The 25,811-nt window shown below is 41.6% G+C and overlaps 1 protein-coding gene across 2 annotated transcripts in view; it reads right to left on the reverse strand.

Moving 5' to 3' along the window:
• The window catches only part of LOC126266747 (leucine-rich repeat-containing protein 49), a 173,136-nt gene that overhangs the window by 19,684 nt on the left and 127,641 nt on the right, over window positions 1–25,811 (reverse strand). For both annotated transcript variants that reach the window (XM_049971250.1, XM_049971249.1), the window contains exon 6: window positions 12,080–12,453. In XM_049971250.1, the coding sequence (XP_049827207.1) occupies window positions 12,080–12,453 (374 nt within the window). The remainder of the gene's footprint in view (window positions 1–12,079; window positions 12,454–25,811) is intronic.

Here is a 25,811-nt window from a genome sequence, read left to right on the forward strand (position 1 = left end):
CATTCGGACCAGCTTCGGCCTCATGTGTCGGCACGGCCTGTTACGGACGCCGCTACACCACCTTCGGCTCTACCTGACGCTCGAGATCCTGGAATCTCTCATTATTCACAATGCAGTCCTCTCACCATCATTTTTGTGCCAGTACAAGAACTGATGCCACCAGGAGACATGCCCATGCAGGAACCAGATGACCATCATCTGTCGGAACAACTCTACTCGCCTCCTTCTCCTACGGATGCGGACACATCGCCCCTGTCTCCTGTTATAACAACTGGACTTGCTGCAATGGGCCGATTGGTGCATGGGGCCCCAGCAGATTCGATCCCCATGTCTCCTGTCATCTTGACCCATTATCATCGGGAACACTTCTTCTTGTACGGGAAGCCTCCTCCTCGAGTCTTTACGGCCAGTCAAACACCACCTATGGATGTTAGAAATCTACAGGCCACCTCCATCAAGACCTGTGCAAAAACTTCAAAGAGGGGAAACGTGTTGTAACTTGCTGATCTTTCAAAGTGCCGCCGTGCAGTTACGCGCATCCTCTACTTGCGGCACAGTCTGCCAGCCATGCAGCAGCAGCGCCACCTAAGAGGTCAGCCAGCCAGCGGCCACTAGACTCGGACTCAGTTATGATTTGACTGTTAAAGTGTACACACGTTTTGCTCTGTTTATTTGTTCAACTTGAAGTTATAACAACCCTATTTCTTTGTTAACAGCTTTCTCTAAAATTCTAGCTATGTTACCAGAGCTACTGAACACTTCATGAAGAATACAGTCAACAAGAGCCAGTTTGACTTTCAAAATGCTTATCCAACTGAAGACACAATGCAGTCACATGCAAATGAAGTCCTTGAATTTCTCAATAACAAAAGGATAGTAATTCATATCTTCTATGATTTCTCAGCAGCTCCTGATTGTATTGATTACTACATATAAATTCTCTTGCAGAAAGCCAAATTACTTGGAATAAGTGGTGCTACAGGTCATTAGCTTCAAATGTATCTCTAGAATAGAAAAAAAAGATAGTGTTACACAGCTCAGGTGGGATATAAGGAATATATGCTTGCTCAGCCTCAATGAAGTTTCCCCTGTTGTGGAGTGTCTGAGGGTTCAATTCTTGGGCTACTGATTTTTTTAGATATTAATAAATGATTTAACACTGTGTGCAAGCAAGCCCTGCAAATTTAATTTATTTGCTGGTTATAACACCACTTTCATGAGCAGGAGATCAGATGACAAACTTGAGGAATCCAATAATTACATGCTGTCAGATGTGGTTGAATTGTTTAGTGCAAAAGGTCTCTCACTAAGTTCTAAGAAGACCAATTTTATTTAGTTCTGTATTAAAACATTAAAAGAGAGAAATATTTATGTGGCATGAGGAAAACAGGAAAAACAAAATGGAAATACCATAACTAAATTTCTCGAAATGCAAAAATCTGAGGAAAGAAATTGCTCTTCTCGTATTTTACGTCTCTGTATGTGATCACGTTCTGCTACTACATCTTATCACTGTAAGTGGAGAAACTAATACTGTTAAGTGACGTGTTATGGCAAATTTCATTCACTTGTTAAGTATTGCATAATTGTTTTGGGATAAACAATAATTAGTAGGGAAGGTTTACACTTTTCAAAAGCAAGCTGTAAGAATTATTTGTGGAGTGCAGCCAAGAGTTTCATGCAGAAATCATTTTAAGAAATTTAAAAAGTTCACAAGTTTATATTTTCTGTCACTAAAAATGGAGAGATGTTTCAAATGAACAATATATTTCATAAGCATAATACACATCAAAATTATCTTTACAGTGAGTAAAAAAATCTGACCTTTGTGCAGAAACATGTTCTGTACATTGGAGCAAAAGTCTTCAATGTTCTTCCTGCATAAATAAACACACACTCAGCATCAAAATAAAGTTTACTTCATATCTGATCAGAAAATGCTTTTTATAGTTCAGATGAATTCTTGAATAAGTAGCTGTAATTAAACACTTCTTTTCTCAGCCAATTTCAGTTGAAACAACTAGGGATTTGTTGTGCCACATTGTGGAATATTCTTGGTTCAGCATCTATAGCTTCATGAAGTTCTGATAGGTGGTGACACTGTGTGTAGCCTTCAAAATGGCATCTGTCATGGAGGTGTGTTCCAAGCAGAGGCCTGTCATTGAATTTCTTTTGGTGGAAAACCAGAGAATCACAAATATTTATAGGTGATTGCAGAATATCTACAGAATGAACAAAATCACCGTGAATCATTGGACAAGGCACCAGTCATCATCGCAACCAGGTCATGCAGACCTGTGTGATGTCCTGTGTGCCAGCTGGCCTCACTCAACTGTGACTCGTGCAATGTAGGAATGTGTAGACTCTCTCACTTGAGGTGATCAACGTATCACAATCAAACATCTCACTTCTCAGTTGGATGTCTCTGTTGGTAGTACTGACACACTTGTCCGCCAGCTGGGGTACTCAAAGGTCTGTGCCCACTGTGTGCCCAGCTGTCTAACAAAAGACCATAAAGAGCAACAAAGGACCACCTCTGCATAATTGTTTGGTTCATCACTTTGAACCAGAAACAAAATGGCAGTCAGAAGAAAAGTTAAAAGCCACATCCTCAGCTAGTACAGTCATGACAACAGTCTTCTGGGAGTGGTTGGCTTTGAGCACTATGGGACTTAACTTCTAAGGTCATCAGTCCCCTAGAACTTAGAACTACTTAAACCTAACTAACCTAAGGACATCACATACATCCATGCCCAAGGCAGGATTCGAACCTGCGACCGTAGCGGTCGCGCGGCTCCAGACTGTAGCGCCTAGAACTGCTCGGCCACCCCGGCTGGCTACTTCTGGGAGTCTGAAAGGGTTATTCTGTTTCACATCCTCCCTCATGGTGCAACAATCAACTCTTAAGTGTATTGTATTAACCCAGAAATTGAAGAATCAACTTCAGTATATTTGTCACCACAAAAATGAAACGAAATATCTCCTTCCCCATGACAACACAAGGCCTCACATAAGTCTGTGGATCTGAGAGGAGCTCATAAACTTTATTGGACTGTTCTTCCTCATCTTCTCTACAGCCCAGATCTAACCCAGATCTTGCACCTTCTGGCTTTCCTCTGTTTGGCCCAATGAAAGATGCCCTCCACAGGAAGCAGTACATAGAAGATGAGGAGGTTACTGATGCAGCAAGACATTGGCTCTGAGGTTGACTAGTACAGTAGTACTATGCAGGCATACAAGCTCTCTCAGTAACATGGTGTAAGACCGTCACACAGAATGGAGATTATATCGAAAAATTGTGTTTTGTAGCCAAAAGAGTGGGGATTAATATGGTGTATTGAAATCCTGAATGAAGCTAACTTGCTTTCAGAAAACACACACACACAGACAGAGAGAGAGAGAGAGAGAGAGAGAGAGAGAGAGAGAGAGAGAGAGAGAGAGAGAGAGAGAGAGAGGGGGGGGGGGGTTGGGGGGGGGGGGTGAGCTGGCTGAACACACTACACCAGTATTGCTGTATTGGAGGTGGACTGGTGTGAGAATTTTTTTTCTTGTGGACAGATGGGGGTGGCTAGAGGGAGAAAGAGAAAGAATTGAGAGGAGGGATAGCTGGTGGCTCAGAGGGAGGTAGCAAGTGGGTGGGATAGGACTGCAGGAGGAAGAGGCAGCAGGAGCATGGCCTAGGGTTGTACTACAGGGGCACAGGAGCCGATGAGTTTGTATTGTGCACAATGGTGATGATGTGGGCATATAAATTGAAAAGGGGTGACAGGACAGAAGAAGGGGACGCTGTTGCATAGAGGGTGTGAATGCCGTGTGTTAGCTGAGGCTGAGTCAGCCATATTATGATGAGCACCATGTTCTGCTACTGGGTGGTCAACCCTGTTTTTGGCCACAGTTTGTTGGTGGCCATTCATTCTAGTGAACAGATTCTTGGTGGTCATGCCCACATAAAATGGTGTGCAAAAATTGTGTGCAAAAATTGCAGCAGAACTGATATATGACATCGATGCTTTCAGTGGTGACCTTGTCTCTAGTGGGATAGGAGAAGCTTGCAACAGGACTAGAGAGGGTATGCTGGGTGGATGAATTGAGTAGGTATTGTGGTTTACCGTTTCATAGGGCAAGGGGTTCGAACAGGGAGCAGCATAGGGATGGATTGTGTAGGTTGGATGGGTGCTGGAATGCCATTTTAGAAGGGTTGGGAAGGACTGTGGGTATGATGTAGTTTCTGATGCTATCAAATCTCCACAGCAAGATGCACACTTTCAGTTTCTCTCCTGTCTGTAGTCATCCTGAGTCTGGCATTGAATTTAGCAGCTCAGAAAGTGAAAAAGAATGTGATGTTACTCAATTAGAGACTGAAAGTGATGACAGTTTGTCAGTTGACTAACAGCCATTCACCAATGGTACAAGGTAAATTCACCCACCGACCTTAGCACAGCTCCTTCAAGATTTCTGTTCACAGAAATCCACTGAGATACATACAGTTCAACTTCATATCTACACAGAAACTAAAAAAGGATTTTAAATTTTATTATACAAGGTCTGTTCAAAAAATTCCGGGACATTCATAATTTCACACCAATGATATGCTAGAGCAAAATGCAGTTGGTATCCCTGCACATGCCTGTGTTTAATGTGTAACTGTTGGAAGTTACATTGTTGTAAGTCTATTAATTATTATTCATTGCTGCATTGAGTAGAATGTTGTGTTACGCAGTTTGTGAATTTCATGGGAGCAGAGTTGGAAGAGCAATGTGTCTGCATTAAATTTTGCATGAAACACAAGAAAACCTTTACAGAGTCACACAAAATGATGCAGATAGCCTATGGTGATGAGCACTTAAGCTTTACTTGGTGTTAAAAATGGCCAGGTGGAAGGTAAAGATGACCCTCATTCAAGATGCCCTTCAATGTCTACTGACAGTGTCTATGTCAGGAATGTCGATGAGATTGTGCGGGCCAATCAAAGACTGACTGTCTGAGAGGTTACAGAAGAGTGTAACATTTCAGTTAGATCACATCATGAAATTCTGACACACCATCTTGGCATGTATCATGTTGCCACAAAGTTTGGCCCACAGCTCATGAGTCAAGACTAGAAAGCCCTTTGTGTCACAATCTATGAAGAGCTTTTGGATCACACAAATGAGAATGAGTTGTTCCTTTAGAGAATCATAACTGGTGATGAGATGTGGGGTCTACAGTTATGATGTAGGTTCAATTTTCACAGTGGTTCAGGAAAGGTTCTTCAAGACCAAAAAAACTCTTCAGGTCAGGTTAAATGTCAAAGTCATGCTGATTTTTCATTTTTATTTTTAAGGATTAGTTCATCATGAATTTGTGCCACAGGGACAAACAGTTAATTGATGGTACTATTGGGGGTGTTGCAATACATGTGAGAAAATATGAGAAGGAAATGGCCTGAAATGTGGTGAGACAATACATGGCTCTTGCATCACAAAAATGTACCCAGACATTCAACCTTGTTGGTACATGACTATTGCACAAAAAACGAAATCAATGTGCTGCCTCATCCTTTGTACCTTCCAGACCTGGCTCCTGTAGATGTTTCTATTTCCACAAATGCATGAGTATACTCAGGTTTTTATTAATGGTAATCTTCAAAAATTTGTAACTCATTATTCTGAGCTTTAAAAGCTATCCTTCTATGTCTATGCATGTCATGCATTATAGGGTGTCTTTCAATACTAAAAATTACTATTTTTTGCAACATAATATGAAAAAATAAATCAGAATGTAAAGGGGTAATTAGATTTATGACAGAATTGCTGGCCAGTGCTTATCTTCAAGAGGCAAAATATACAGTATCACTGGCAGCCTTATATGAAAGTAACAGTGACCACACTACCTAGCTTTCAGAACTAATAGTTCCTCCTTTGGAGAGGACAGATGATAGACTGGGGGAAGTTTGGCAGGACACTCAGGCTCCAAGATGAGATGGACTCACTTGTAGCAAAGACTATATAAGTTAACATATATGTATAGCTCTAGTGTACTTTTGATGATGATGATGTTAGGTTTGTGAGGTGCTCAACTGCATGGCCATCAGCACCCGTGCAAAGTTCCAATTTTTACATACCCCAATCTTTTTACACAGTCCAATCTAGCCACTTTCACGAATGATGATGATGATGAAATGATCAGGATAGCACAAACACCCAGTCACCGGGCAGAGAAAGTCCCCAACCCAGCTGGGAATCAAACCCAGAACCCCATGATCCAGAGGCAACACTAGCCACTAGACCATGAGTGGCAGATTAGTGTACCTTTGAAAACATAAATTTAGTATAATTATGAATTAATATGTGTGATAAATGTCATATAACTGTGAAAGTAATTGTACTTAAAATCTCAAGAAAGATTCGTTCCACATACAGTGGGAAATATGGAACACAGACAAAATAAAATCAAAATCATTAATGAAGTGGGGTGGCAAGAAGTACAGGACTTCTGTTCAGGGGAGTACTGGCTTACCAACACAGGATCAAAAATCAGTAGTACAAGACAAGTACAATAATGAATAACAAGATAAGAATAAGGGTGAACTTCCATTGACAGAACATCACTCCAACCAACATGAATACAAAGCAAAGTACTTCAAGTATGTATATCTGTTATCTATGCAGGTAATGAGCAGACTGGCAGAATGTAAGATAAGAGAAAAGAAGTTATTCAGTTTGTTAATGGAGACAAAAAGTGAACTTTGAATGGAATTTGATAGTGGGAAAGTAATAGAAGAGAAAATAGTGGGGAGGGGGGGAGGAGTTAAGGGGAAGCTGACTGGTGAAATTTTGCAGAGAGCACAATTGAATCATTGCTTACTTTTTATTTACGAATCATGAAAGAAGGTTGTGCAGTTGGAAGAGACCTGGGGACCCTGGAACATTAAATACAGATTATATAATGGTAATATGAAAACTTAGGAACCAAATTTTAAACTGCAGTGCATTTCCTGGAGGATATGTTGACTCGGACCATAATTTGCTGGTTATGAACTGCAGATTAAAACTGAAAGAATTACGGCAAAGTGGGAAATTAATATGATAGTACTGGAATTAGTTGAGAGAACAAAGAAATTTTTAAGAGTTTCAAAGAAAGTATTCAGCAACCATTGGCTGAAACATAAGAAGGAAATACAATATGAGAATGATGAATAGCTTTGAAAGATGAAAAGTGAAGGCAGCATGGATGAGAATGATGAATAGCTTTGAAAGATTAAAAGTGAAGGCAGCATGGGACTAAAATTCAAAAGAGTAAGATCTCCTTGGATAACATGTGAGGGGATACGCGGCGCAGGATCAGCATGATTCTTTGACAGATGAGGAATGGCCAATTTAAGGAGTGGCCAGATGCTGTTCTTGTCACCACCCTGTTATCCCCTGGGATGGAATATGTGTACCCCCAACTGTCTGTGTGTAGTGTTATTCACGTGAAAGTGAGCAAAAGTTTTCTAAATGTTTCTGAATTATGTAACTGAGGTGGGACTTAGGTACCAAACTGGTAATCACTCAGTTGGATGTGGAAAATTGCCTAACATTACGCCCAGGCTGGCTGGTGCACTGATCCTCATTATTAATCCGCAGAGCAGATTCAATCCAGGGCCAACACACCTCCCCGTCTTGGAAGTGGTGCCTTAACATGCTTGGCTATCTTGGTGGGTTACCAAATTTAATTTACAAAAGGAGAAAATATAAAAATGAAGTAGGCACTAGGAAATATAGAGATATAGTAAATGAGACTGATAGGAAGTGCAAAATAGCAAAGCAGGAAAGGTTAGAGCAGAAATGCAAAGCTATAGAAGCAGTCAAGAGTTCTGGGTCCCAAATTTAATCCCAGCCACTACTCAAATTTTACATAAAAATCATCATAAAAGGCAGCTGATGACTTCCAGCTTAAAGGGGCCTTCACATGCTCAATACTTATTGCACAATACTGAGTAATGCACAATAATATTCACCATCTGGGATTAGTATTGAGATTTGTGCAGCATAATGAAGGAGACTGGACTAGTTTAAAAATAGTGATACCTGCTCAATATACTGGGCAATATTTTGTACTATATAGAGGGAGTACTGTACAATAAACAGCAGTCCCTGAGGAGATAGAGAATTCAGTTCACTTTGAATGAATTTCAGCAAAGAAATGAAAAAAGTAAATGACAAAAGATGAGGGGTTGTACTGGAGCATGTATATTAAAGCACCATGCTGTACTTAGATAAATGAAATTCTTGATTGTTTAGGAAATGCCAGATATCTTGCTGTCCACAAATAGCACAGAAACCTGAACATCATGGTGTCATGACAGTCAGCATAAATGTTTATTTTACTTGTAGCTGTTTACAGAACTGGCCAGCTGTTTAGTGAGTGTACATGATTTTTTTTACTTGCTATAATTGTCATGGCACATAAATAAGAACTTATAAGCTTTCAGTCAGTAATCAGTAACTAATTGCTTATTTCATTTGCAAAAGTTGTTACAAAAGAAAAATACATAGAAAACAATACATGTGTCTGATAAATTACACAGTTCACTTTTTTAATTTCTAATGAAACTTAGTTGTTGTTGTGGTATATGCATCTAAGCTACAGTAAATTAGCCCCTGATCCACTGAAATGTTTACAGGAAGCCTTCCAGACTTATTTCATCCATTCTGCATAATTTCTGCTTATATTTTGAAGGCAAGCAACTCAGTTGCAATACATAGGAGTTCCACATCATCGAGTGCTCATATGTTCACTACAAAGGCATCCTGGGCATAAATATGGCATAATGACGTGGTTCTGTTCTTGGATTCACACTTACAGGCTTTATACTTGCACAATATTATTGCACAATAAATATTGAGCATGTGAGGGCCCTTTAAGGGGTCGCTGAAAGGTGGAATGATCAACAATGACCAATGACATAAGGTTGCAGAACACAATGTAAACCATTCCATTAAAGACATGTAATGTGTATCCTCAGGACATATGCCTTGTAACTGAAAAAGAGTCAAGATGATCTTTCTGTTCTAAAAAGAATCAAGAGTAATCCTTCATTCAGATCTCTGAGAGGGGTGAGCTGAGTGGTGGATTACCATGAGAAAATGATTGAATAACCAATGAAAATGTAGCATTCTACAAATCATAATGTGAAATGTGGAAAGTTTGAACATGGTAGAGAAGCTAGAATATCTTAAAAGGTAAATGCAAATGCTCTGTTTAGATATAGTGAGTGCCAGTTAAGTGAATGGAAAGGTGATAAGAATTCCTGGCCAAACAAATATAGGGTAATATGAATGGCAACAGAGAATGGTGCAACAGGAACAGGAGTGTCATGAATAGGAGGGTAGGGCACAAAATGAAGTACTTTGAACTATTCAGATAAAGGATTATTCTCATAAGAATGAAGAGCAAACTGATTCCAGCAACAACAGGTCAAGTATTGATGCCAAAATCACAGAAGATGAAGAGACAAGGAAAGTATATTAGGATGCTGAATGGATAATTCAGTACATAAAGGGAGATGAAAGTCTAATAATTACGGGGGATTGGAACATTGTAGTAGAAGGAATAAAAGACATAGTCTCGGGATAATATGGGCTCATTAGTCAGAAAAAGAGTGGTGAAAGGTTAATTGAGTTCCTTAATAAATGTCAGTTAGAAACAGTGAATGCACTGTTCAAAAATCAGCAAGTCAAGAACACCTACTTCGAAAAGCCCTGAAGGCATGGAATAATTCCAGCATCATGCTTAGACAGAGTTTCAGGACTATTTTATTGTAAGGCATACCCAGAAGCAAATATAAACTCAGATCATAATTTAGTAATGATAAGAGTAAACCAAAGTGTAAAGAGAATCACTCAGAATAATCAAGTGGAAAGATGTGGGATACTGAAATACTGTTCAATGATGAGATGAATATGAAGTTCTCTGAGACTATAGACATTACAAAAATGAATACCACAATAGACAATACAGCTGAAGAGTAGACATCTTTAAAACGAGCACTCATGAAAGTTGGACAGAAAAGTACAGGTACAAGGAAGATAAAGGTGAAGAAACTCTGAGTAACATGAAATACTTCAACTGTCTGACAATAAAAGGAAGTAAAAAAAATGAAGACCGATGCTGCCATCCTGCCCAAGGACATAGAACTGAACTGCACCCTGCAGACAATATCGAGAACAATATGCCTACCTATTGGCTGCCTATACTCATTCACACCCATCAATCCTAGATACCATAGGACCATGCTGTTGTCAGCAGACACATTAGAAATACAAATTAATTACTTGCTCTCAAGTCATCAACAGGCCAAACACATGGAAACTGATAGACTGCACTCCAGAGGCTCTCTGTACTCAGAAGTCATGAAACAGCCTGCTGAAAATGTTAATGTCATAGAAGTGTGGCTAAAGAAATGGGAAAAGTCTTCATACGTACAACCTGGTTTGTATCACAGAAAACTCCCTAGGCATTCAATTATTCTAGCAAATTTTACCAACCACAACTGGGTAAGGATAAACTGTGGCAATGCGGTGCCAAATGTAGATGGAAAATAGTTAACAAAGCTGTGCTTTTGAAAAGTGAGTCAGTGTTCTTCCTATGAATTAGTACACATAAAAATTGAAAATTCTGTGAGGAAAAGGTATAGTTAGATGTGAGTCACTGACATATTACCAATAGAGATCAAAGGTGATCTCATCAAATCAGCATCATATTTTAACACTCTTCCAGAAACAGCATCTTACAATGAACATTAATTCTGTAGACTCTGTTTACACTACCCACAATGTTTTTGTAATCTCTGTGGAAGTTGTATTTTTTAAACTAATGTCCGTGGGTGGTGTAAGCAAAGTCTACAGAATTAAAGTTCATTCTCTGTATTAAGCTTTCTATTAGTAGGTGCAAAATGTGCTGCCATTGTTAAGAAACAACAACTGAATTTGGTGGCAAATGATTTTAATGTTTTATTACTTCTGTTGCATCTATTACCAAGGGTATGCAGTTTCATTTTTTCTGTTTCTTGATGTTTTGCCTCAGTCGTTCTTGCAACAGACAGATCCCTCTCAACCTACCAGTGCTTTCCTCTCTGGGGAAGGAACTAACAGTTCTGAAAACTAGGTATTTGTTTTCCATACTTTAAAATGTGTTTATCAGCAATACTGGAATTTTGTCTTCTGAAGGCAAGTTATGGTTAGTCATTCTGTCACCCGATGTTCTGGCCCTGAACAACAAGTATCTTTGGTGGGGACATGGATAGGCAAATGAAGAAGTTTGGCTTGTGAGCTAGGTTTTTTAGTGTTTATTTCTGAACTGTCACTTCAAGATTTTTCCAAGGAATGCTCCATTTTGTGTCTCCTGGATAGGATATAGCAGTCCTGTGTATACTAAAAGTATAGATTCATGTGTATGCTATTTGTGCTAATGTACATTATTAACCTAATTTGGTTTCATATATTGACTAAAATTACTTGTTTACTGAACACAGTACAAAAGTTGATAAAAATAAGCAAAAATATGTATCTTTGATTTGGGCTATGTTTTCAGTAAATAAGAACTTTTCCATCTTTAATAAGTTAGATGAAATAATTTAATTCAAATTTACTGATTTAAGACCCAGAAAAATGTCTGCTACTTATACAAAACACAAGTATTTCACTTCAAAATGTTAATTTCCTGCAAATAACTGTCAGTATGGGAGCATTAACAACTTCTGATAAAGTTAGAGGGCAACAACAGATTATGTATTTCAACAATATGAAAACCTGTTATTGGCCTTAGTAACATGAAACATGCTGTTTGATTCTGAAGCACCATTTAGTTTAAATTGAATTTAAAACACTTTTTAATTTCTGAGGAAGCAAAACCAGTAAAACCTTCTTTTAACATACACAAAAATAGCATAATATCTATAAATTAAATCAAATGATAGCATTAGTTTACAGCTTGTATAAGTAGATGATGCTGAGAAAGGAACATAGGAAAAAATCTTCACTCCAAACATGAACCAGTGAGTGGCAGTAGATTAACCATATGAGTATGTCTGATGATTCTGCAAAATACAACATACCTCTTTTCCATTTATAACTTTAAGTCCCCAATGTGAAAGTCGGTAAATAGCATATTTAATCCAATCCTTTTGTGTTATGGGGTTCCCTTCACTCTCAATATGCAGAGAGGTCAGACCTTGCACATCAGCTAGAGCATTAATCTGACCCAGACAATGAATATTTGTTTCTTGAAATACAAAGTTTTCAACATTTTGAAAGCGCTGCTTCAGTCTTCCAAATACTGAAATGATGTGATTAAAATTTATATAATTGAATTTTACAGTATACACTTCTGCTGCTTTTCCTGAATTCCATGGCCGATCAATGAAGCGCAGAGCTCCTTGTCCATACACATTGAGGCACTGACCACTGATTTCTATAAGATAATCTCCACCTAGAAAACCAAACAAATAATTTAAGAACTGGTAGCTTCTCTATGCTCATGACTTGTTTATTCAGGTCAAAACATTGAAGAGATTTTTCTTAGAATAATAACAGCGAGAGCAAATAAAATTTTAAAAAACCCTTAACCAATTTTTAAACAAAACTACAGATGAAGGGCTGCATAACCGGATATTTATTTATGCAAGTTTGAAGTGTGCCAATTAATTTACAACTGCAAATTCTTTATAAAAATTACTTGCAATGTTCAGTAAGATGCAGATAAAAAAATCATCCCCCTCTATGCTTCTGCAAACCAAGATGTTTATGGTCCAGCACTTCACCAAAATCACACATACCATTCCCTTGACTATAATTTGAGTTTTTATGCTATGTTAGCCCTGTAAAATAAATAAATAAATAAATAGTATCATGACACTACAACTCTGTATCAGCAGAATGCCCTCTATGAGATGTGGTGACATGCCTTAGGTATTCCTTTCTCCAGACGTTCTACCTCAGTATAGTCTGCACTGAAAGTTTCAGGTGAATTCAGAGGTGAATTGATATCATGTTAAGAATGGAAATCAAAACTTTAAGTAAGGTGGATCAGATTCCTGTTTCCTTAATTCCTTATTTTCATTTCTGATGATAGTGTCTTTCTAATGTTTGGGGTAACTATGCCAGTGAGCGAGAAAATTTTATTGAAAAGTGTTGGTTTTAAGCAGCCTGTACCAATCCATTCGGTTTCCCTTAGTTTTGCATCAAACTGATGAGCCTGGGGAGAGTTGTTTTAAGTTAGGTGTACCATACTCTCCAGATGGGAAGAACAAAGAGGGACTGATGTATCAATGGCACTACCATTCCATAGGGAGTTTGTTAGTTTCCATGTGGTACTGTTCTTGAAAACCATTCTGCTCTACATTGTAATGGGACATCTGCCTCTAGCATTACTCTTCCTCAACAGTAGTTGTCACTACCAGTATTATCATTCAAATTTTGGGCTGGTCAGTATTATCTCAGTGGCTTTTCTGAAAACTTTCAAATAATTTTGTACACAGTTTGTCATATTTCAAGCTAAAATTTATGAAAATGAATTAATTTATAAAATATTTTAGTCTCAATGTTATAATTGATAAGTACTAGTTCTGAATGACAGCTAAAATTACACTACTGACCATTAAAATTGCTACACCAAGAAGAAATGCAGATGATAAACGGGTATTCTACATCTACATCTACATCTACATCTACATATATATTCTGCAGTCCACCATATCGTGTGTGGCGGAGGGTACCTCATACCACAACTAGAATCTTCTCTCCCTGTTCCACTACCAAACAGAACGAGGGAAAAATGACTGCCTATATGTCTCTGTATGAGCCCTAATCTCTCTTATCTCATCTTTGTGGTCTTTCCACGAAATATAAGTTAGCGGCAGTAATATTGTACTGCAGTCAGCCTCAAATGCTGGTTCTCTAAATTTCCTCAGTAGCAATTCACGAAAAGAACGCCACCCGAGTTCTTGAAGCATTTCCATAACACTTGTGTGATGATCAAACCTACCAGTAACACATCTAGCAGACCACCTCTGAATTACTTCTATGTCCTCCCTCAATCCGGCCTGATAGGGATCCCAAATGCTCAAGCAGTACTCAAGAATAGGTCGTAATAGTGTTTTATAAGTGGTCTCCTTTACAGATGAACCACGTCTTCTCAAAATTCTACCAATGAACCGAAGACGACTATCCGCCTTCTCCACAACTGCCATTTCATGTTTGTCCCACTTCATATGGCTCTGCAATGTTATGCCCAAATATTTAATCGATGTGACTGTGTCAAGCGCTACACTACTAATAGAGTATTCAAACATTATGGGATTCTTTTTCCTATTCATCTGCGTTAATTTACATTTATCTGTATTTAGAGTTAGCTGCCATTCTTTACACCAAACACAAATCCTGTCCAAGTAATCTTGTATCCTCCTTCAGTCACTCAATAACGACACCTTCCCGTACACCACAGCATCATCAGCAAACAGTTGCACATTGCTATTCACCTTATCCAAAAGATCATTTATGTAGGTAGAAAACAACAGTAGACCTACCACACTTCCCTGGGGCACTCCAAATGATACCCTTACCTCTGATGAACACTCACCATTGAGGACAACGTACTGGTTTATATTACTTAAGAAGTCTTCGAGTCACTCACATATATTTGAACCAATCCCATATGCTCATACCTTAGTTAGGAGTCTGCAGTGGGCACTGAGTCCAATGCTTTCTGGAAAACAAGGAATATGGCATCCGTCTGACACCCTTCATCTATGGTTCGCAAGATACCATGTGAAAAAAGGGCGAGTTGCGTTTCGCAGGAGCAATGCTTTCTAAGGCCATGCTGATGGCCGTGCTGATGCATGGACAGCAGCTTCCCTGTCTCAAGGAAATTCATTATATTAGAAGAGAGAATATGTTTGAGAATCCTGCAACAAACCGATGTTAAGGATATTGGTCCGTAATTTTGAGGATCCATCCTTCTACCCTTCTTATATACAAGCGTCACCTGGGATTTTTTCCAGTCACTTAGGACTTTACGTTGGGCAAGAGATTTGCGATAAATGCAAGCTAAGTAAGGAGCCAATGCAGTAGAGTACTCTCTGTAAAACCAAATTGGAATCCCATCAGGACCTGGCGATTTATTTATTTTCAACCCATTCAGCTGCTTCACAACCCCAGGGATGTCTATCACTATGTCCTCCATACGGAATTCTGTACAAGACTCAAATGGTGGTATGTTTGTACGATCCTCCTGCATTAAAGATTTCTCAAATGCTATCTTCTGTTGCCAGGCCAGACTGATCAGTGAGTGACTGGATGGAAGCCTTCAACCTGCTTACTGATTTTATGTAAGACCAGAATTTCCTTGGGTTTTCAGCAAGATCTTTTGCTAAGGTATGACGGTGGTAGTGGTTGTATGCTTTGCGCATCACTCTTTTTACAGCAGTACAAATCTCTACTAACTTTTGCCTGTTCTCATTCTCCTGATCTTTCTTGTACTGTGAGTGCAACTGTCTTTACTTCCTGAGCATTCTCCGAATTGCACTGTTAAACCATGGTGGGTCTTTTCCGTCCGTAACCCACTTTTTCGGCACATACTTCTCCATGCGTGATTTACAATGTGTTTAAAATTTGCCTATAATTATTCCATGTCCATCGTACCAGAAGTAAATGAAGTCGATTCATTTACTAAGTGGAATGCTAACAACTGTTTACCTGCTCTTTCTAGTACGAATACTCTCCTAGCCTTCTTGACCGACTTTTTAACTTTTGTAACCATAGTCGTAATGACAACATCATGATCAATAATCCCTGTCTCAACAGTGACACCGTCGATGAGGTCTGGTCTGTTCATGGCTATCAGATCTAAAATATTTCCATTACGCGTTGTGTGTCGATTTAGCTGCTCAAGACAGTTTTCGGATAATGTGTTCAAAAGTAATTCACACGACAGTTTGTCTGTACCACCTCTAATGAATCCATAGACATCCTAGACTATACTAGGTAGGTTGAAGTTGCCTCTGACTAATATACACTCCTGGAAATGGAAAAAAGAACACATTGACACCGGTGTGTCAGACCCACCATACTTGCTCCGGACATTGCGAGAGGGCTGTACAAGCAATGATCACACGCACGGCACAGCGGACACACCAGGAACCGCGGTGTTGGCCGTCGAATGGCGCTAGCTGCGCAGCATTTGTGCACCGCCGCCGTCAGTGTCAGCCAGTTTGCCGTGGCATACAGAGCTCCATCGCAGTCTTTAACACTGGTAGCATGCCGCGACAGCATGGACGTGAACCGTATGTGCAGTTGACGGACTTTGAGCGAGGGCGTATAGTGGGCATGCGGGCACTTCCCAGCAAATTAGGGACACTGTTGCTCCTGGGGTATCGGCGAGGACCATTCGCAACTGTCTGCATGAAGCTGGGCTACGGTTCCGCACACCATTAGGCCGTCTTCCGCTCACGCCCCAACATCGTGCAGCCCGCCTCCAGTGGTGTCGCGACAGGCGTGAATGGAGGGACGAAAGGAGACATGTCGTCTTCAGCGATGAGAGTCGCTTCTGCCTTGGTGCCAATGATGGTCGTATGCATGTTTGGCGCCGTGCAGGTGAGCGCCACAATCAGGACTGCATACAACCGAGGCACACAGGGCCAACACCTAGCATCATGGTGCAGGGAGTGATCTCCTACACTGGCCGTACACCTCTGGTGATCGTCAAGGGGACACTGAATAGTGCACGGTACATCCAAACCGTCATCGAACCCATCGTTCTACCATTCCTAGACCGGCAAGGGAACTTGCTGTTCCAACAGGACAATGCACGTCCGCATGTATCCCGTGCCACCCAACGTGCTCTAGAAGGTGTAAGTCAACTACCCTGGCCAGCAAGATCTCCGGATCTGTCCCCCATTGAGCATGTTTGGGACTGGATGAAGCATCATCTCACGCGGTCTGCACGTCCAGCACGAACGCTGATCCAACTGAGGCGCCAGGTGGAAATGGCATGGCAAGCCGTTCCACAGGACTACATCCAGCATCTCTACGATCGTCTCCATGGGAGAATAGCAGCCTGCATTGCTTCGAAAGGTGGATATAGACTGTACTAGTGCCGACATTGTGCATGCTCTGTTGCCTGTGTCTATGTGCCTGTGGTTCTGTCAGTGTGATCATGTGATGTATCTGACCCCAGGAATGTGTCAATAAAGTTTCCCCTTCCTGGGACAATGAATTCACGGTGTTCTTATTTCAATTTCCAGGAGTGTAGCATGATTTGGGTACTTCTGTGATACAGAGTGTAGACTCCCTTTGAATGATTCTAGAACTGTCACGTTGGAACCTGGTGGCCGCTAATAACACCCAACAATTAACTTTATTTCTCCTAGCCCTGTTAAATGTGTCCAGATAACTTCACAATCACACTCTACTTCGACCTCAGTAGACACAATATTTTTGTCAACTGCAATGAAGACACCACCTCATACAGTGTCTAATCTGTCTTTTGATGCACGTTCCAGTCCTCACTAAATATTTCAGAACTTCCTATCTCAGGGTTCAGCCAGATCTCAGTCCCGAGAATAATTTGTGTGCCACACGCTTCCTGGAGGGCAGTAAATTCAGGAACTTGATTCCGAACACTCTGAAAATTTACTGCTAATATCTTGATAGCTGAATAGTCTTTACACTGTGCGGTCCTGATTTCCCTGCCTGCATGTCGACTGATGAGTGTTCATCAGGACACCTCGCACTACTGCCTAGCCTAAAAAAAACCACATGTGCATGTCACAAGTACTCTGCTACTCGAGTAGGCGCCAGCTTTGCGTAGTGCACCCCTGACCTACATAGGGTGTCCTACAATTCCCCACCAAATAGCGCAAGTCTAGAAATCTACAGCCAAGGCCGCCACAGAGTTGACAAAGACCCTCCACTCGGCTCCAAACCAAAGGACACCGATCCACTTTGGGAACTATGCTGCAAATAGAGAGCTCTGCTTGCACCCTGCGTGCGAGGCCAGTGGTCTTCACAAAATCCACAAGCTGCCTGTACGAACTGAGGATCACCTCAGAACCCAAGCAACAGGCATCATTGGTGCCGACGTGAGCAACTACTTGCAGACGACTGCACCCCGTAAGCTCAAAAACCGCAGGGGCAAGGCCGCCTCCATATCTGGGGTGAGGCCCCCCCGGTAGACAAATCGAGTGAATGTTGGATTTCTTTTCAGCTCTGTACGCTATTTCCCTAAGAGGCTCCATCACCCACCTAACGTTGGAGCTCCCAATAAACAGCAAGCCTTTGCCCCCGTGTGCCTGCTCCGGCCCTACTGAAGGAGTGGCCATCTGCCCACTGACAGGACGAACGGGTGAGGCCAGCTGGCCAGCCTCAACATTGACCTTCCGCATCGAGCGACGTGAACGCATTGCAGTCTGCCACTCACCCTGAGGTGAAGGTGGCCCCAACGCGCTGGGTACACTAGAAGATGCCTCGGCGGCTGAGTCAGCGGACGCAGCAAGTGACACCTGGGGTGTCTCAACCAACGCGCCAGACCCTCCACCGTCGCTGCACCTTGAGGCAGCAGCCTGAAGGCGGCTGACCTTGGCCAACAGCACGCTCAGCTGCTCGCAAACCGTGGCCAGTACCTCCTGCACCCACACACAGCATGCATACACCCTATTCATCCTACTGCTAATATCTGGACGTATAGAGTTGTGACAAATAAAACAGCAATATGTGACTGCACAGTTGCGTCACCAGTGCCAGATTGAGCTGCGATATATGAACAATTAATTACGAACTAAGCAATCAAATTACCATGACTATGCCTCTATACAGATATTACATCTACATCTAGATCTGCATCTATATCCATACTCCGCAAGCCACCTGACGGTGTGTGGTGGAGGGTACCTTGAGTACCTATATCAGTTCTCCCTTCTATTCCAGTCTCATATTGTCTGTGGAAAGAAGGATTGTCGGTATGTCTCTGTGTGGGCTCTAATATCTCTGATTTTATCCTCATGGTCTGTTCGCGAAATATACATAGGAGGGAGCAATATAGTACTTGACTCCTCAGTGAAGGTATGTTCTCAAAACTTCAACAAAAGCCCGTACTGAGCTACTGAGTGTCTCTCCTGAAGAATCTTCCACTGGAGTTGATCTATCATCTCCATAATGCTTTCACAATTACAAAATAATCCTGTAACAAAGCGCACTGCTCTCCGTTGGATCTTCTCTATCTCTTCTATCAGCCCTATCTGGTACGGATCCCACACTGCTGAACAGTATTCAAGCAGTGGGTGAACAAGTGTACTGTAACCTACTTCCTTTGTTTTCGGATTGCATTTCCTGAGGATTCTTCCAATGAATCTCAGTCTAGCATCTGCTTTACTGACGATCAACTTAATATGATCATTCCATTTTAAATCACTCGTAATGCATATTCCCAGATAATTTACGAAATTAACTGCTTCCAGTTGCTGACCTGCTATATTGTATCTAAACGATAAGGGATCTTTCTTTCTATGTATTCGCAGCACATTACACTTGTCTACATTGAGATTCATATGCCATTCCCTTCACCATGCGTCAATTCACTGCAGATCCTCCAGCATATCAGTACAATTTTCCATTGTTACAACCTCTCGATATACCACAGCATCATCCGCAAAAAGCCTCAGTGAACTTCCGATGTCATCCACAAGGTTATTTATGTATATTGTGAATAGCAATGGTCCTACGACACTCCCCTGCGGCACACCTGAAACCACTCTTACTTCGGAATACAATGCAATCCTACCCCTGTCTTAGTACAAATGACAACCGCCTACTCGACGTTACACTACCGTTATTAAAATTAGATACTACCCCTTTCCAATTTAAAAATACGCAAAGAACCAAAAAATTTCATCACACAAACACGCAAAGTAATTTGAATTAAACCTGTGAAACTAATACGAAAAACTGAATATACGACTAGTTTCTGCTACTGGTGCTCACAAATGTCATTCTGCAAGTACAGATGAAACTGCACTGGCCTCTGTCTGCTGCTGACTGACTCTACGGAATAAACAGAAAGCACTGGATGTCCAAAACAAACAACTGACTAACGACTCTGTGAGTTTATACTGTACAGCTGTCAATAAGCAATATTACTCCTTTCATATATGAGAATATGCAAGGATTTTATGTAATTCAATATGCAAGTGCACAAACACTCGGAAAGAAATTAAGAATCAAACTACAAAACAAATATGAAAGCTAAATATGCGACTCCCTACTGCACTGCTGCTGCACTACTGCTGCACTGATACTTCACCAGCAGCTGCTCAAGGTTCATTCTTTGGACAAATATATTATACTACAATTGAGGTGTGATTATATTTTCATGCCATTTGGGTGCATAGATCCTGAGAAATCAGTATCCAGAACAACCACCTCTGGCCATAATAACAGCCTTGATATGCCTGGGCATTAGGTCAAACATAGCTTGGATGGCGAGTACAGGTACAGCTGCCCATGCAGCTTCAACACGATATCACAGTTCATCATGAGTAGTGACTGGCGTATTGTGACGAGCCAGTTGCTCGGCCACCATTGACCAAACATTTTCAATTGGTGAGAGATCTGGAGAATGTGCTGGCTAGGGCAGAAGTCGAACATTTTCTGTATCCAGAAAGGCCCATACAGGACATGCAACACGCGATAGTGCATTATCCTGCAGAAATGTAGGGTTTCACAGGGATCAAATGAAGGTTAGACCCACGGGTCGTAACATATCTGAAATGTAACATCCACTGTTCAAAGTGCCGTCAATGTGAACAAGAGGTGACCGAGATGTGTAACCAATGGCACCCCCTACCATCACGCCAAGTTATAAGCCAGGTTGGCGGTGATGAATACATGCTTACAATGTGCGTTCACCGTTATTTCGCCAAACAAAGATGCGACCATCATGATGTTGTAAACAGAACCTTGATTCATCCACAAAAATGACTTGCAATTCGTGCACCCAGATTCGTAGTTTAATACACCATTGCAGGCACTCCTGTCTGTGATGCAGCGTCAAGGGTAACTGCACCCATGGTCTCTGAGCTGATAGTCCATGCTACTGCAAACATCATCAAACTGTTGGTGCAGATGGTTGTTGTCCTGCAAATGTCTCCATCTGCTGACTCAGGGATCAAGATGTGGCTGCTCGATCCGTTACAGCCATGTGGATAAGATGCCTGTCATCTCAACTGCTACTGATATGAGGCCATTGGGATCCAGCACGGCATTCCGTATTACCCTCCTGAACCCACTGATTCCATATTCTGCTAACAGTCATTGGATCTCGACCAATGAGAGCAGCAATGTCGCGATACGGTAAACTGCAATTGCAATAGGCTACAATCCGACCTTTATCAAAGTCAGAAACGTGATGGTATGCATTTCTTCTCCTTACACAATGCATTACAACAATGTTTCACCGGACAATGCTGGTCAACTGCTGTTTGTGTATGAGAAATTGGTTGGAAACTTTCCTCATGTCAGCGCGTTGTAGGTGTCACCACCGGCGCCAACGTACATCTACATTTATACTCTGCAAGCCACCCAATGGTATGTGGCGGAGGGCACTTTATGTGCCACTGTCATTACCTCCCTTTCCTGTTCCAGTCGCGTACGGTTCGCGGGAAGAACGACTGTCTGAAAGCCTCCGTGCGTGCTCTAATCTCTCTAATTTTACATTCGTAATCTCCTCAGGAGGTATAAGTAGGGGGAAGCAATATATTTGATACCTCATCCAGAAACGCACCCTCTCGAAACCTGGCGAGCAAGCTACACCGCGATGCAAAGCGCCTCTCTTGCAGAGTCTACCACTTGAGTTTGTTAAACATATCCGTAACGCTATCATGGTTATCAAATAACCCTGTGACGAAACGCACCACTCTTCTTTGGATCTTCTCTATCTCCTCCATCAACCCGATCTGGTACGGATCCCACACTGATGAGCAATACTCAAGTATAGGTCGAACCTTGTGTGAACACAACCTTGTGTGAATGCTCTGAAAAGCTAATCATTTGCATATCACAGCATCTTCTTCCTGTTGGTAAAATTTTGCACCTGTGGCACATCTTCTTCGTGGTGTAGCAATTTTAATGGCCAGTAGCGTAATTTTGTAGAAACATTTGAAATTACGAACTATTGGCACACTTAAATTTCCATTATTAATTATGCAATACTGTACTGCTTATTATGTTCATTTCTGGATTCATTTATGAAATAATAACCAAAATTAATAATGAACAGAAACTAGTAGAAATTTATTTGTTATGAAAAATTGTAAACCATTTGGAATATGGTTATTTCCGCAGAGTGTGGGAGTTGTAAGCATGCCTCTGATATGATTGGATCTTGCACAAGCAATGTAATTTCGGCTTTGGTAATGTGAAAAATCAAAAGACTGTATAATATACTAAAATGTCAGAAAGTATAATTATGTAAAAACAAACATTCGGCAACAACAATCTTCAAATTTATTTAGATTAATCCAACTGTGAGGATCTAAAAAGTGACATTTTCAGCTTTAAGAATCAGATTCCGAGACAAGAAGAATTTGAGCCAACTCTCCATGACAAGATAAGTAAACCAAAAGGTTTATTGTAATCCTTGCTCCTCTCAAATCTTCATAAAAGACTAGTATGGACAACAGATGGAATTAGGAAGGAGGGAGGAGATTACAATGTTCTGACAGTGCTAACTGAATGAGACAGTGAAATCTGTTTCCAGACTGAGGTATTCAGGATTCTGGCAATAGAGTGCCAGAATACTTGAAATTTCTTTTCTGTCTTCCTACAATCCACAGATAAAATGCACAACTCTGCCTCTCACTGGACATGATTGTGATAATAGTAATAATAATAATAATAATAATAATAATAATAATAACAAAATAATAATAGGGTCATTTTGGAAGAGACATTGATGTTGAAGAGCCTTGTCAAGGCTATTTAGGTAAATTATTCTGCAGTTCCTTGAGATGAGCATACATGAGACTACCTTTACAAACATGGGGATATTTTCATACTTTGCTGGGATATGACTGGGGTTTTGTACTTCTTCATCAATAACTGTGTGATGTTATCCTAGGGAGCTCTCCTATAGTTGAACTATCATTTGAACAGAATGGTCAAATGTCTATTAACTTCTTCTGTAGAACAGATGAGGCTCTGTGTTGGTTTTGTGGAGATGTGTCAGCACTGTTCTTTATCAGTTGTCAAAATATTTGGCCGCTGACTGAATATATTGTCTGGTTATAGCCTTGTTTTCATACTGACAATAGGATTTTAGTACACCTGCTCCCTTATGAAGTTTGTTGTCAACTAGAGGTCACTGTTTGAAAATGGAAGTTACATTCATAAATACACTCCTGGAAATTGAAATAAGAACACTGTGAATTCATTGTTCCAGGAAGGGGAAACTTTATTGACACATTCCTGGGGTCAGATACATCACATGATCACACTGACAGAACCACAGGCACATAGACACAGGCAACAGAGCATGCACAATGTCGGCACTAGTACAGTCTATATCCACCTTTCGCAGCAATGCAGGCTGCTATTCTCCCATGGAGACGACCGTAGAGATGCTGGATGTAGTCCTGTGGAACGGCTTGCCATGCCATTTCCACCTGGCGCCTCATTTGGACCAGCGTTCGTGCTGGAGGTGCAGACCGCGTGAGACGACACTTCATCCAGTCCCAAACATGCTCAATAGGGGACAGATCCAGAGATCTTGCTGGCCAGGGTAGTTGACTTACACCTTCTAGAGCACATTGGGTGGCACGGGATACATGCGGACGTGCATTGTCCTGTTGGAACAGCAAGTTCCCTTGCCAGTCTAGGAATGGTAGAACGATGGGTTCGATGACGGTTTGGATGTACCGTGCACTATTCAGTGTCCCCTCGACGATCACCAGAGGTGTATACGGCCAGTGTAGGAGATCGCTCCCCACACCATGATGACGGGTGTTGGCCCTGTGTGCCTCAGTCATATGCAGTCCTGATTGTGGCGCTCACCTGCACGGCGCCAAACACGCATACAACCATCATTGGCACCAAGGCAGAAGCGACTCTCATCGCTGAAGATGACACGTCTCCATTCGTCCCTCCATTCACGCCTGTTGCAACACCACTGGAGGCGGGCTGCACGATGTTGGGGCGTGAGCGGAAGACGGCCTAAGGGTGTACGGGACCGTAGCCCAGCTTCATGGAGACGGTTGCGAATGGTCCTCGCCGATACCCCAGGAGCAACAGTGTCCCTGATTTGCCATGAAGTGGCGGTGCGGTCTCCCAACGGCACTGCGTAGGATCCTACGGTCTTGGCGTGCATCCGTGCGTCGCTGCGGTCCGGCTCCAGGTCGACGGGCACGTGCACCTTCCGCCGACCACTGGCGACAACATCGATGTACTGTGGAGACCTCACGCCCCACGTGTTGAGCAACTCGGCGGTACGTCCTCCCGCATGCCCACTATACGCCCTCGCTCAAAGTCCGTCAACTGCGCATACGGTTCACGTCCACGCTGTCGCGGCATGCTACCAGTGTTAAAGACTGCGATGGAGCTCCGTATGCCACGGCAAACTGGCTGACACTGACGGCGGCGGTGCACAAATGCTGCGCAGCTAACGCCATTCGATGGCCAACACCGCGGTTCCTGGTGTGTCCGCTGTGCCGTGCGTGTGATCATTGCTTGTACAGCCCTCTCGCAGTGTCCGAAGCAAGTATGGTGGGTCTGACACACCAGTGTCAATGTGTTCTTTTTTCCATTTCCAGGAGTGTATATCAACATGATTCATCCAAGAAATTGTAGCCGTGTGTGTGTGTGTGTGTGTGTGTTTTTGTGTGTGTGTGTGTGTGTGTGTGTGTGTGTGTGTGTGTGTGTGTGTGTGTGTGTGTGTGAGAGAGAGAGAGAGAGAGAGAGAGAGAGAGAGAGAGAGAGAGAGAGAGAGAGATATACACTTGACACAATCAAGTAGTATAAATCACTGCAGTGATATAAGGAAAGAAATTCATGGAAATGGTCAGTATGTTGACATATTTCTACTTAGAAGAAGTATCATAAGCATAAAACTGGTTCATTCCACATTGCATCAAGAGGTCACAAATATCATCCATAGGCATGCAGATAACTAGCTAACTAATAACTCTGTAACAGAGCAAGGTGGAACCATTCTACTTTTTCTTCCATCACTCCTGGCATTGATAATATTTTTGCCTGTTTTATCAAGTCATATGAATGGCAATATATAACAATAATGGAAATTCCTGGATGGAACAATAATTGAAATAAGGGAAGGCCACCACACACCTACAGTGGACCAATGTACGATGCATCGATTCATTTAACATATTCTAGGTCCTCCTCCCTCCCCAACCTCAACCTTTCTCTGTATCTCTTATGTGCTGTACCCTCTGAACTCCTTTTGTCTTGTTGTGCAGCCAGTGAGCCATCTGTCAAAAGACCTGCCTCACAGTGTCCTGTTACCCCCTCCCAACTTCATGCATCCTTCCCTACCTCTTCCCCACCTCAATCAGCCCAGGGAATTACTCTCAATAACTGATAATCAATAACAATTCCACCAATAACAAAAAGTTTCCTCTATAATGCTTGATTCTCACATCCTCTTTTTGAAATCTTGTCTCATACACGGTAACCCAGCTAATTAACTCCACCCTCACCAATCTGGTCATTTATAATAAACAATCCAAGCTCTAACCATCTTTGACGCAATTTCCAAAATCCTTATACTCTGTGATCACAACTTCC

The sequence above is a fragment of the Schistocerca gregaria genome, chromosome 4 (genome assembly GCF_023897955.1).
Source record: "Schistocerca gregaria isolate iqSchGreg1 chromosome 4, iqSchGreg1.2, whole genome shotgun sequence".
NCBI lineage: Eukaryota > Metazoa > Arthropoda > Insecta > Orthoptera > Acrididae > Schistocerca > Schistocerca gregaria.